At 54.3% G+C, this 13,314-nt stretch overlaps 2 protein-coding genes across 2 annotated transcripts in view; one reads left to right on the top strand and one right to left on the bottom strand.

The window, feature by feature from the left end:
- Arhgef17 (Rho guanine nucleotide exchange factor 17) overlaps positions 1 to 13,314 on the bottom strand; it is a 63,428-nt gene that overhangs the window by 22,851 nt on the left and 27,263 nt on the right. The window contains exon 2 of the mRNA XM_052714107.1: positions 341 to 418. Coding sequence (XP_052570067.1) covers positions 341 to 418 — 78 coding nt within the window. The remainder of the gene's footprint in view (positions 1 to 340; positions 419 to 13,314) is intronic.
- On the top strand, positions 425 to 11,176 carry LOC128095280 (uncharacterized). Its single transcript, XM_052714108.1, has 2 exons — positions 425 to 4,694; positions 6,382 to 11,176. The coding sequence occupies exon 1, from the start codon at positions 1,350 to 1,352 to the stop codon at positions 2,703 to 2,705; it is 1,356 nt and encodes a 451-aa protein (XP_052570068.1). The 5' UTR covers positions 425 to 1,349; the 3' UTR covers positions 2,706 to 4,694; positions 6,382 to 11,176.

The following is a 13,314-nucleotide window of genomic DNA, read 5'->3' as shown; positions in this document are numbered from 1 at the left end:
TCATCCTTGGGCTTCGTGTACCTGGACCATGGCGTGCCCACAGTAGATATTCAGTATTTAATTCTGGTCACAGAAAAGGCACCATCAAGGGTCAAAACTGGGGTCCAGGGCTGCTGAGGGAACATGGAAACAATGGGATGGAGACTCCTGCACTGTCTGGGACCCTCTATCCTCACCTACCCTGCAGGGGTGACCTCTTCCTTCAGAGTGGCCACGTCGGGGTTCTCCACATGTAGGTGTTATAAGCTCTTTGGTCTCAATCCCTGTCCACATGGGTAATCCCACAAGTCTGCTGCCCACACTTGGAATGTTGCTCTCAGGCCTAGGCCATGGGCCTCACCTGCATTAGGGTGCGCAGTGACTCCACATACGATTGCTCTGTGTCCAGCAGGGTCATGGTCACGTGCTTCCGCATGTCCTGTGGGGACAGGAGTAGAAGGTGAGTGGTCCTTTGTTCCCCTTAGCTACACGCAAGCTCATCTGCACACTCCGAGAGTCCATCTGATCCTTTCCCTGCCTGCTTCTCGCAGGCATAGTTTCCCAAAGGATCCTGACCTCTGTCCTGCCGGGCCTCCGCTCGGGCATTCTCTGCTGGGAACACTCCCCTGAGTCTGTCCCTGTTCTCCCACCCCAACAGGTTCTGGACAAAGACAAAAGACCAACAACAATAAACCCTCCTATTTACAAAGAAAGATGCCTGCGGCTACACCCACTCTAGGGACTGACTCTGAAAACGCCAAGTTCCAGCTTGCTGTATGAGGACATGTTCGACCTGGCTGTGTGTCGCAGCATCAGTAGACGACGCTGTCACTTCCTGCTAGAAGACACTGCAGCCCAGGGAAGTACAGTTGGTGCTAGAAGCCGCAGAGCTGGAGGTGGCAGGGTTCTCACAAGGCTGGACCCTCCCTTGCTCCAGTTCTGGGCACTTCATTTTCCCAGCCCTCTTGACCACCTGTGTGGTACAGAGTTTCTCCATTTCTTCTCTATTTTCCTTGCAGGTGCATGTGTGTATGGCGGGGGATCTGTGTGCACACATGTGCAGGTTTGATCACCCACGCATGCGTGTGTGAACACAAGAGGCCAGTGTCAGGTATCTCCCTCCATTGCTTCCCACATTAATTAATTAATTAATTAATTAATTAATTAATTAATTAATTAACTTATTTATTTTTTGACACAGAATCTCTCGCTGAGCCTGGAGTTCACCATCTCAGCCCATCTCTGCTCTCCAGCACTGGGGTTACAGACACACACTGCTGGGACACACACTGCTGGGGTTACAGACACACACTGCTGGGGTTACAGATGCACACTGTAGGGGTTACAGATGCACACTGCTGGGGTTACAGATGCACACTGCTGGGGTTACAGACGCACACTGCTGGGTTACAGAAACACTACAGGGGTTACAGATGCACACTGCAGGGGTTACAGACGCACACTGCTGGGGTTACAGACGCACACTGCTGGGGTTACAGAAACACTGCAGGGGTTACAGATGCACACTGCAGGGGTTACAGATGCACACTGCAGGGGTTACAGATGCACACTGCTGGGGTTACAGACGCACACTGCTGGGGATACAGATGCACACTGCAGGGGTTACAGACGCACACTGCTGGGGTTACAGACACACTGCTGGGGTTACAGACACACTGCTGGGTTTACAGACACACTGCTGGGGTTACAGACACACTGTTGGGGTTACAGATGCACACTGCTGGGGTTACAGACGCACACTGCTGGGCTTACAGACACACTCTCCTGGGGTTACAGACGCACACTGCTGGGGTTACAGACGCACACTGCTGGGGTTACAGACGCACACTGCTGGGGTTACAGACACACTGCAGGGGTTACAGACACACTGCAGGGGTTACAGATGCACACTACTGGGTTTACAGACGCACACTGCTGGGGTTACAGACACACTGCTGGGGTTACAGACGCACACTGCTGGGGTTACAGACGCACACTGCTGGGGTTACAGACACACTGCTGGGGTTACAGACGCACTGCTGGGGTTACAGACGCACTGCTGGGGTTACAGACACACTGTTGGGGTTACAGATGCACACTGCTGGGGTTACAGATGCACACTGCTGGGCTTACAGACACACTCTCCTGGGGTTACAGACGCACACTGCTGGGGTTACAGACGCACACTGCTGGGGTTACAGACACACTGCAGGGGTTACAGACACACTGCAGGGGTTACAGATGCACACTGCAGGGGTTACAGATGCACACTGCAGGGGTTACAGACGCACACTGCAGGGGTTACAGACACACTCTGCTGGGGTTACAGACGCACACTGCTGGGGTTACAGACACACTGCAGGGGTTACAGACGCACACTGCAGGGGTTACAGATGCACACTGCTGGGGTTACAGACGCACACTGCTGGGGTTACAGACGCACACTGCTGGGTTTACAGACGCACACTGCTGGGGTTACAGACACACTGCTGGGGTTACAGACGCACACTGCAGGGGTTACAGACACACTGCAGCGGTTACAGATGCACTCTGCTGGGGTTACAGACACACACTGCTGGGGTTACAGACACACACTGCTGGGGTTACAGACCCACATTGCTGTGCCTGGCTTTTACAATTCTGGGATTGCAAGCATAGGTGCTCACGCTTATCCTTCAAGCCGTCTCACGACCCTCTTTCTCTTTTTGAGACAGGGTCTTACATAGACCAGGATAACCTTGAATTCCCGCCCCTCCTGCCCCTCGTCCTCTAGTGCTAGGGTTACAGGGATAAGCTACCACATCTGGCTTATGGCACAGCTGGAGAGCAACCCAGGGCTCTGTACGTGTGCTAGGCAAGCACTGCACCAACTGAGCTACAATTCCAGCGAGTCTCCTCATTTTCAGAGTGGGGGCGTGAGGGAGGGCGACCCAGTCACTGACGCTTACAGAGGACCTAGAAGTTCCCCAGGGGTTGTTCGGCATCTGCACCCACATCCCGAGGAATTGACTCCTGCCTCTGTCAAGGTAAGCTCTATCCCATGGGAAGACTTTGTTAGAAGCAAGCTTGGGAATGTGTCTGGGCTTGGGCCCCTGAGGCAGGGCTCACCTGCTGCCAGCCTCAATTGTCCCCAGTCTTCTCCAGGACACCTTCCTACACAGCACGTGTCCCATGGCAGCCTCTCTGCCCTGGCAGGGACTCCACTGCCGAGCTCCATACTGACACTCAAGCCTCTAGACTGGCCCTCGGCCAGGTGTGAGGCTCACACATCTGGCTGGGCTGTTCCTAGGGCTCCAGCCATCCAGGCCTGCAGGTTCTTTGTCGTGTGGAGATTCCAGAATGAGTGCTTATGCTTGGGCATGCCTCCAGTCCCCACCACAAGAGCCCCTTAAGGCAGAGACTCCGTGAGCGGGACTGACCTTTGTCACTGCTCTGTCCGGTCCCTGGTCTGCTCGGGGACCCAAGTTCTGGGCCTACCTGGCCTCACCACTACTTACCTTTTGAATACTATTAGTATGTTTTGTTTTTTTTTTGTTGAGACGAGGTCTTGCTCTGTAGTTCAGTATACAGCCCAGGATGCCTCGGCCTCCCTCATGCTAGAGTCACAGCCCGGCATGCCCAGCTGACTGTTCACTTTTCTGGCCATGGTAAGCTCACTTCAGGTGCTGCGCCCTCTGACCTTGGAATTGAGGAATCAGCCGTGTTCCTTCATAACTGACCAGGAGGCACACCCAGCAGTGGACTCCCATGCTAAGCTCTAGTGAGGCATGAGTGACCGACATCTCCTCGGGACACAGAAGGCAGGGTTGCTCCCTCTCTCCAAGCTCTGGGTTGTATAGATGTGCCTTAGGCCCTACCTCAGAGCAGACCACTTATACTGTGTGCTTCTGGGGCTTTTCAAAACTTAAAGCAGCCCTGGGTTTCCCATGTCCACCCCTGTGCCGGCAGCTCTTGGAACACCTCGGTACCTCACAAGGACGTGTAACCTCCTGTCAGCCTTACACAGCTCCAGGACACAAGTGCTGTCAGCCACTGCACACATGAGTCAAGTCAGAGAAGTGACGTGACTTGCCTAAGACCACACGGCCAGTGACAGACACAGCAAGGCCCAGAGCCTCTGCAGCCGCCTCATGCAGAGCCTTAGGGCCCTGGCACCCCATATTTCTATTTACACTGACCGGCCACTTCAGGCCACAGAGTTCTCCAGCTCTGCTCCGTTCATCTGTGTGACTTTGGTGGCCTTGCTTCCACACTCCTTTTTGAAGTGGAATAATAACCCTTTGGTCCTGGTACCATATAAGCTTGGTGACGAGGAACAGGGAGGTGTACACACACACACACACACACACACACACACACACACACACACACACGCACGCACACAGTGGTCCTCACTGTCTCTTCTCATTTCATCTCACTGAGACTTCATGAGAAGTTTTCTGACTCTAAGACAGCCAGACCGGCCTTTGGGCCTCACGGCCACTGTCCCCTGCCCACACTCACTGGCCTGCCAGCCCCAACCTGGGTCATGGTCAGAGAAGTTTCCTGCGAGGCAGGGCTGGCGCTGGGCCTGCTGGCCGGGAGGCTGGGGTGGTAGAGGGAGCTGACGCAGCAGCAGCAGCAGCAGCAGCAGCAGCAGCAGCAGCGGCAGCAGCGGGACCTCTCCCAGCCTCCTCCCAGCCGCAAAGCACAGCGGGCTGTCATTCAGCTGTCAGGTAAAGCATAGAAAACAAGGCCAGCTCCTTGTCACTGCATGGAGCACCCTCTGCACGTGTCCAGACACGGGAGCAGTGTGTGTGTGTGTGGGGGGGGGACGGGACGATGCAGCTGTCAACCAGATCGGCAGGCCCACCTGTTCCAGGCAGGCCAGCCCTTCAGCTCCGCTTCCCTCCAGATCCCCTCACCATAGGCAGGGCCCTGGCATGGGGACCAGGGAGGTGTGGGAAGGTGGAAGAGGGTGTGGGGTACTCGTCTGTCATTAACCCAAAGACTGAGACCCTGATGTACCAAGAGTGAAGACACACACACAGAGAAGCCATGAAGGCAAGATGCCCTACAGCAAATCAAAAAGGCAGCCCAGCTATCCAGCTGCGAGCTAGGCCCTCCTGCCCAGAGACCTGGAGCAACACACACACACACACACACACACACACACACACACACACACACACACACACACCACAGTACAGCACCCGGCTGAGGGTAGCACCCTAGTCCCCATTGTGCCCAGAGCATGGAACATAGTCTCGGCCTAGACAAACATATAAAAACAAGGCAGCATCCCTGGGACCCTCCCCCTCCCCCTCCAGAAAGGCAGCTGGAGGCAGGAATGGGGACGCCACCTTTTCCACAGCACCACAGTATGACATCCCAGGCCCTGTAGTTCCAGTGCGGAGATGGTGGTAAAGGGGATGCAATGCTGGCTACCCCTAGCTACTACATACATACAGCTGTGGCCCCTCAGACCTGAGGGAGGCTAGAAATCTGGCTTTCCTGGGGACCCAGGGGACCCCAGCAACAAATCTGCTTTCACCTGATCCACTTTACAAAACAGTACTGTCCTGGGCCTTGAACCTTGGTGCCCAGCCAACCCCACCAGCGCGGCCCTCACCGTCAACCCCTCCGCCTTCATCTAAGGTCAGCCCTCCCAAAACCCAGGGTTGGCAGGCAGGCAGGAAGGCTCCTGGTGTCTGATCCAAGTCCCAGGCCTTGCTCTCCAGCATCTGCCCACGCATCCCCCCAGTATCCTGGGTCTGCGGCATCCTAGGCCAAGACCCAGGTTCCCGGCTGCCCCTCCCCCTCCCAGTACCTGGGCCTCCCCCGGCTCCTCCGTGGTGTCAGAGCCCCCGCCCCCGGCGGACTCCCCGGAGGCGGCGGCCGGGCCCAGATCGCGCATGTCTTCCAGCGCGATGGTGAACTGGGCCAGGGTCTTCACCATCTGCAGCATGCGGCCGGGCCGCCGCCGGGGCGGGCACTGCGCAGAGTCGGAGGGCCCCCTCCCACCCGCGCTCCTCCGGGGCCTGAGCCCCGCCGCGGTGGCGGTGGCGGCGTTAGTAGCAGCGTCGGTGTGAGCACAGCCGCCGGTGGCGCTGCGGCCTCCTCCGCGCCGGGAGTGCGCGCAGCGTCGCAGGGGGAGAGTCCCGCCCTCTGCGCGCCGCCCCTTATCCCGCAACAAGCCCGGCGTCTGCAGGGCCTGGCACCCCCGCCCCAGGACACAAGTCACACACACCCGCGGACAAGGGCGCCTCCACTGCTGCATCTAGAGCGCACGCACGCACGCACGCAGATTTGCACACCCAGGAGCCATGGATGAACAGAGTTAGTATAGGACAGGCCCAGGTGCTGGGTGGATCAGAGGACGCCAGAGTCAAGTGCACTCGCATTAACACTGTTACCATACAGATCCCAAATCCTGACACCCAAGGAACCTGACCCAACACCGCTCACAATCATGCGGACTTCCTTGTTCAACAACTACAGCATGGCAGAAGCAGAGAACCATGCGGGAATCAAGTTCGGATCTCTGGGAACCTCACTGGCTCCAGCTCTGGGAGGGGGACTCGGATGTGACAGAGGGGCTGTCACCCAAAGCACCCCACATTGAGTCACCCCTAACCCTACCACCACCTCACCCAGCTCAGTCAGTGTTCTGTACCTGGCTCCAACCCCTCCAGCGCCTCTTCCCCAGGACTCCCACTGGGGAGGGGCTCTGACCATCCCCCATTTGCCCTCCACCCAACTCCCTGGTGTTTGTTTAAACGTGATTCCCAGGCTCTCTCCTCAAATCCCAGGAAAAGGCCAGACCCTACCCTAGACCCACTTAAGCAGGACTGGAGTGTGGTGATGAACAACTCCCCGTGGGCACTGGGAAGGGGTCCACACAGCCTGCGGCTCTGCCTTTACCCTGGCTAGCTCCATCTCCTTCAACACTGGGGATTCCCACACTCACCAAGCTGCCAGCTGACTCCCTCTCTCCAACCTGTTCTCTCTGGAGTTCCTGAGCAATGGGATACTGGACCTCCGTCACCCAAGCCAGGCTTAACCTCGTTCCCCACTCGTTCCCCACTCGTTCCCCACTCGTTCCCCACTCCCACGCCCTTCTTCTGCACCCTAGCCACCCTTCTCCCTCGCCTCAGGGCCTTGACCTAAGCCGGTTCCCTCCCCTAGCAAACAATGCCTTTTCTTTTCCTTTAAGACCAATTTCTACACACACGTCACCTCCTCTAGGAAGCCCTCCTGGGTCCTCAGGTTAGGTCTTGTGTGTCTTTTCTGTGTTCTTTGGTTTTCCTTATCCAAATCACAGACAGTCTGCAATAATACATTTGGACAATGACTAGATTGACGCCCCTCTCTGCCTGGAGACTGCTGGCTCCCTGAGGTAAGGGACCAAGGCACTGAACACATGTGACACATGGTTGGTTAACAGACCAGTCTCCAATAGCTCTCCTCCGTTTTCCACCCAGCCTGTGCAAGTTTCCGGGCATCCATCTGGCATGGAGGTCCCTGCATCCCTGTATCCAGTTCTGCCTCCTCAGCCCCACTCTCCAAACAATTCAGCCCTCCAGCTCCACACTCCACACCCTGTGCTAAGGAATTTTTTTAAAGATTTACTTATTTTTAATTTATGTGTATGAGTGTTCTGCCTGCATGTGTGCCTTCCTGGTACTGCAGAACCAGGAGAGGGTGTTGGATCCTGGCACCCAAACCAGAGACCTCTGTAAAAGCAAGTGCTCTTAAATGCTGAGACATCTCTCCAACCCAGGAGCTGTTGTTTTTTAACACCCTCCCTCAAGGTCTCACGTAGTCCAGGGCGGCATTAAACTGGCTATGTAGTGGAGACTGACCTTGAACTTCTGATCCTTCCCTAAGCACCTCCCCACTCTGGGATTACAGGCATGCACTACCATGCCTGGTTTGTATCCTGCCCAGGGTTGAAACCAGGGTCTTGTGCATGCCACGCAAGTACTCCGCCGGCTTAGTTCCTCCCTAGCACCCTCTAATTTTTGCTACCAGTACTGAAGATTGAAGTTGAAACCTCACGAATGCCAAGCAAGGGACAGGTGGGCTTTCTTCCTTTCTTCCTGGGGATGTTGTTTGTTTGAGCCTGGGTCTTCCCATGTAGCTCAGGCTACCCTCAAACTCATGATCCTGCTGGGGATGTAGCTTAGTACAAGAGGGCTTGCCTAGCCTGTGTGAGGTCATGGGTCCATTCCCCAGAACTTCTGTTTTTGTTTTTGTTTTTAAGTGCTGGGCTGGAGAGATGGCTCAGAGGTTAAGAGCACTGATTGTTCTTCCAGAGGTCCTGAGTTCAATTCCCAGTCACGACATGGTGGCTCACAACCATCTGTAATGAGATCTGATGCCCTCTTCTGAGCAGGCATACATGTAGGCACAACACTATATGCATAATAAATAACAAATCTTTTTTTAAAATGTGCTTATAACTTTTGCCTGTGCAAGATGGCATACATCTATAATCTCAACACTTGGGAGGTAGAGGTAGGAGGCTCAGCAGTTCAAGGTCATCCTCAACTATATAGTGAGTTCAAGGCCAGCCTAGGCCATAAGAAGCCCTGCCTCAGAATAAATAAATAAATAAATAAAATCAAACAACAAGCTTGGCATAAATGAATTATTCTCAGCTACTCTTGAAAGGGCAGGCCATGGGGCTAGGATCCCAGGGCAGTAGGCACAGCACAGACGGATCAGAGCCAATAGGGAATGGACAATCTGTGGAGTCCGCTCTGTCCCCTGGGCCCCCCTGGATCAGAATAACCATTCATTTAGGAGGGAGTGTGACAGGCTCTTTTCTGGTCCCTGGACTGGGAGCCCAGGACCTCCTAGGAATTCAGCACATTCACCCCTCCCCCAAGAGATCTCAAACTCTACCTTAGGTTGGAGCCAGGAACCAGCTGCATGCATCTGCCTTTTCCCTTCCCAAGGAACTGCCTTGCCCGTACTTCCTCCCCACAGCTTGCTCCTCCTCCTCATCATCAGGTGGGCATGTTGGGGGAAGACAGAGAGAAGGAGTATGCCCATGTCCAGGGTGGGCAGCCAGGTCTCACAGATGGCCTGAGGGCTGCCTGCCTGGTCACTGCAGACCCTTAGGCCACCTTTGGCTACCAGAGTACCTCCTCCCATTCGGCCCTCTCAAACTACCTGATTTCTTCTTAGCGGCTGGGAGGCAGTACATAGTGTGGGAGTCTTAGCAAGGTACAGCTCAACCATCCATCCATCCATCTATCCATCCATCCATCCATCCATCCCTCACCGGTGCCAGCAAGACGGAATTCAGAAGAATGGATCCACCCCTGCTGGCTTCTGGGCAAAGCAGAGGTAGTAACCTCTGCATGGGTGAAAGCGCTCAGGCCTTGAACACAGTCTGGAGCTCAAGAGACACAGGAGGACACGGGTGCAGGGAAACAGAGACTCTGGAGCCCTCTGCCCCATGACAGGTGGGACTTAGCACCAAAGGCACAGCGTGCTGTGTTGCTTCATTAACGGTGGCTAATGGGATCCAAGCCTGTTGCCAGGGCACTGGGCGCCAGTGGGGCAGATAACTAAATGGAAGTCGGGAAGGGAACAGCAGCCCAGGCTGAGGCAGCGTATCACTGGAGCTCTTTCAGGACGGCGTCTACCAAGGTGAGGCAGAGGGCACCGCGTACCCAGGACCCAGTAGTGCAGGTATGGTTCTGTGGTTCCTGAGTGCCAAGCTGGGGCGTTGATTTAATCCCACTCTTCCCTGACCCCCTGAGACAGGGTTTCTCTGTGTAACAGTTCTGGCTGTCCTGGAACTTGCTTTCTAGACCAGGCTGGCCTGGAACTCTCAGAGAGCTGCTTGCCTCTGCTTCTAATCTCTGCTAGGACTACAGGCGTGCACCACTGCCCAGCTTAACCCCCCTCTTAGAGCGCTGCAGATGTTTGGAGCAGGTCACAGAACGGTTTTGTTCTTTACATTTGCTATTCTTTATTTGTTATATCTGGGGGTGGGTGGGCACATGTCCATGTGTGGAGGTCAGAGGCAACTTTTGGGAATCCATTCTCTCCTCTCACCTGGGGACTGAACTTGGGTCTTCAGGCTTGGCGGCAAGAGACTTTACCTTCTGAGCCATCTTGGCAGTCCCGAGAAGAGTTTTTGTAAGCATGAAGGCCTGTCCTCTTTCCATACTGCATCCATATTCCACCCCAAACATCTCCCTACCACCACCAAAGAGCTGCCCACATCCTCTTTGGAGGGGAAGGCCAGAGACAGGAGTCAGGAAAGGAAATGACCAACACTCACTCCAGGCCAGACCACTGGGCACCCTGGCTCTGAGAGCACCCTTCTGTCAACCCAGGGAACCCCTGGCTCTCCAGCATCCACCAGGCCTGTTGACAGCTTCCCCATCTCTGAGGGAATCCCGGCATCCTGCTCACCTGCCTCCAGACGCCATCCCCTCCACTGGGCTCCTGAGTCCTACCAAGACCCTGTTTGCGGTCCTGCAACTACTGTTGGACCAGTTATGATAAAGGTTAGACGTAGGACGGACTGACGAAAGAGTGTGGGAGTGGCAGAATGCTGGAATGCGGGAAGATGAATGGAGAAGCCAATGATGCTAGATCACCAGCTCAGTGGCAGACGCACACGTGACTGGCTGCACTCAGAGGATGAGCAGCTGCCCTGAGTTTTATGTCATCTCCTGGTTGATGTGTTCCATAAACACTTACTGAGCACCTACCAGATGCCAAGCGTCATGATAGGAGTTTAAAGATACAGTCTTGGGCTGGGGAGACGGCTGGGCAGGTGAAAGTACCTGCCCACTCAAGCCTGATGACTTAAGTTCCGTCGCCAGGACCCACATAAAATGCCAGGCGGGGTAGCATGTACCCGAAGTCCCAGCACTCCTATGGTGAGATGGGGGACGGCGCAGAAATGAGACGTTACCCGAAGCTCAAAGGCCCACTAGCCTGGAGTGCACAGCGCAGTATAAAGAACAAGAGAGAGCCTGCCTCAAAAAGGTGGAAGGAGAGAGCTAACTCCAAATCCTTGTCCACCGCCCTCCACATGCATGCTGTGTCAGGGGCACACTCCACCCCACCCCCAACACAAGATGAAAGAAAAGGAGGAAGGAAAAGGGATGTGTATGTCCTGTTGGGTGCCACAGCATTGTCTTGTTAGGAAGACAGGACCTGAAAGAAATGGCAAAAGACAAAGGCAGCTGGGGATGTAGCCCAGCTGGCGGAGTGTCTGCTTCACATGCTTTATAAAGCTCAGGGTTCGCCGGGCGGTGGTGGCGCACGCCTTTAATCCCAGCACTCGGGAGGCAGAGCCAGGCGAATCTCTGTGAGTTTGAGGCCAGCCTGGGCTAACAAGCGAGTTCCAGGAAAGGCGCAAAGCTACCCAGAGAAACCCTGTCTCAAAAAAAAAAAAAAGCTCAGGGTTCGATCCCCAGCATCACATACACCTGGCTGCCATGGTGGCACTGTGGAGGCAGGGGGATCAGCATTCAAAATCATTCTCAATAAAGGTGGAGACCAGCCAGAGATACATGAGACCCTGTCTCCAAAAGAGCAAAGGCAGTTCCCAAGAGAGACACACAGTTCTGGAAAGTAGGTTGCTGTGGGATAATCCTCTTGTGCACTGTAAAGATTTGTCACTCAAATTGGTTTAATAAAACGCCGATCGGCCAGGAGAGAAATGTCTGGCTACAGTAGGGCTCACCAGGCTGCATGGGAAGGCCTCCAGTCTCTCCTGGCTGCCCAGCTGTCTTTGTCGAGAGATCTCGGACCCTGGAGCTGCCCACACTGGTACATGGGGAGCCTGATGAGGATTCCTCACCGTCACAAACGCTGTTTGCACAGCTTTCAGGGCCAAGGCTCACCACTGCTTTTCAAGTGCTGGCTCCTTAATCCCCAGCTGACATCAGGGCTCAATTTCTTGTAACTCTCCCAATTTATAAACCAGGAAAGCAACACTCAGGGACACCATCTTGTTGGTAAAGGCTAGGGTCCCTCTGGCTGTCTTCAGGTCCCTTTCCTGTGGGGTCGAGCCCACTGGCACTTCCCAGGTTCACTGGCTATCCAAGTCACCTTTCTCTGGTCTCTTCTACTCCAAAGCAAAGATATAAACAGGTTCCCCTGAGTCAGGAACATTTTAGAGGTGAACACAATGCTGTCCACAGGCCATGCCAGGATCAAGGATGATAGTCCCTGGGAACCCAGCCCTGGCTCCTAGCCCAGACAGACTGTCTGGTGTTCCTGGCCTCTCCCATATCCATGAAGAGTTGGTACTACAGGTTCCCAGTCTAATAGGCCATCCAGTTCCCTAATGGCTACAACCTCCTCTGCTCCTCAGAGTCATCAAAGAGACAAAAGTTCCCAAAGGATTTCGTGGTATGGAGACCAAGACAGCTGGCGCTGGAGCCATATATTTCAGGTTCAAATCTTCACTGTGCCATTTACTTAGGGTGTGGGTTGGATAAGACACTTCATTTCCTGGGCCTCTACCCCCTCCCCCACTTCCCACCACCCATCCATTCTCCTTGGCTTCCTTGGTCACTTCCTGCTCTCTGTAGGCCCTCCCTTCTGGGAGGAGAGGCTTCTCAAGGTTTCCCAGTTCCCAGGCCTCATAGGCAGCTGGAAGGGAAGTGTCCAAGCCACAAAGCTCTCTGGGGACCAGCTGCTCCGGGTGGGGCTCTGTGACTGATGGCAAGGAGGGCTCCTTCCAAGGCAGAGTCCTGCACAGAGGTCTATGTGCGACTGGAGACAGGACTATCAGTGACATTAAGTGTGTCCCATTTGTGTGGCCATCTATAGACATGACCGCACAGCAGTCTGGGGTAAGCGACCATGTGGTTCTGTGGTAGAGGTTAAAAACTGAAGGGCCGGGCTGGAGAGATGGCTCAGGGGTTAAGAGCCCTGACTCTTCTTCCAGAGGACCCAAGTTCAATTCCCAGCACCCACATGGCAGCTCATACCTGTCTGTAACTCCAGTTTCAAGGAACTCTGACACCCATGGCAAAAACACAAATGCACATTAAAATAAAATAAAATATACTAAAACAAACAAACAAACAAACTGAAGGGTCTTTCAATAATGACCCAAACTGGCCAGATTCAAAATAATCACAAATAGAATATTATAACAACAACAGATGGGCTAGTACTCATAAAGCATTTACTATATCCTAGACATGGACTGACTCACTTTCTTTCTTTCTTTTTTATTATCTGACTGCAATGAGGAACATGGCTTTTTTTTTTTAAAGATTTATTTATTTATTATGTATACAGCACATATGACTGCAGGCCAGAAGAGGGCACCAGATCTCATTACAGATGGTTGTGAGCCACCAT

The sequence above is a fragment of the Peromyscus californicus genome, unplaced genomic scaffold, assembly GCF_007827085.1.
Source record: "Peromyscus californicus insignis strain IS unplaced genomic scaffold, ASM782708v3 Scaffold_4__1_contigs__length_199733344, whole genome shotgun sequence".
Taxonomy (NCBI): Eukaryota; Metazoa; Chordata; class Mammalia; order Rodentia; family Cricetidae; genus Peromyscus; species Peromyscus californicus.
The sequence above is the reverse complement of the archived record's forward strand: the minus strand, read 5'-3'. Positions and strand labels throughout refer to the sequence as shown.

Coding starts and splice junctions, on each gene's coding strand:
- LOC128095280 (XM_052714108.1), top strand. CDS start 1,350: ATGCACACTGCTGGGGTTACAGACGCACACTGCTGGGTTACAGAAACA.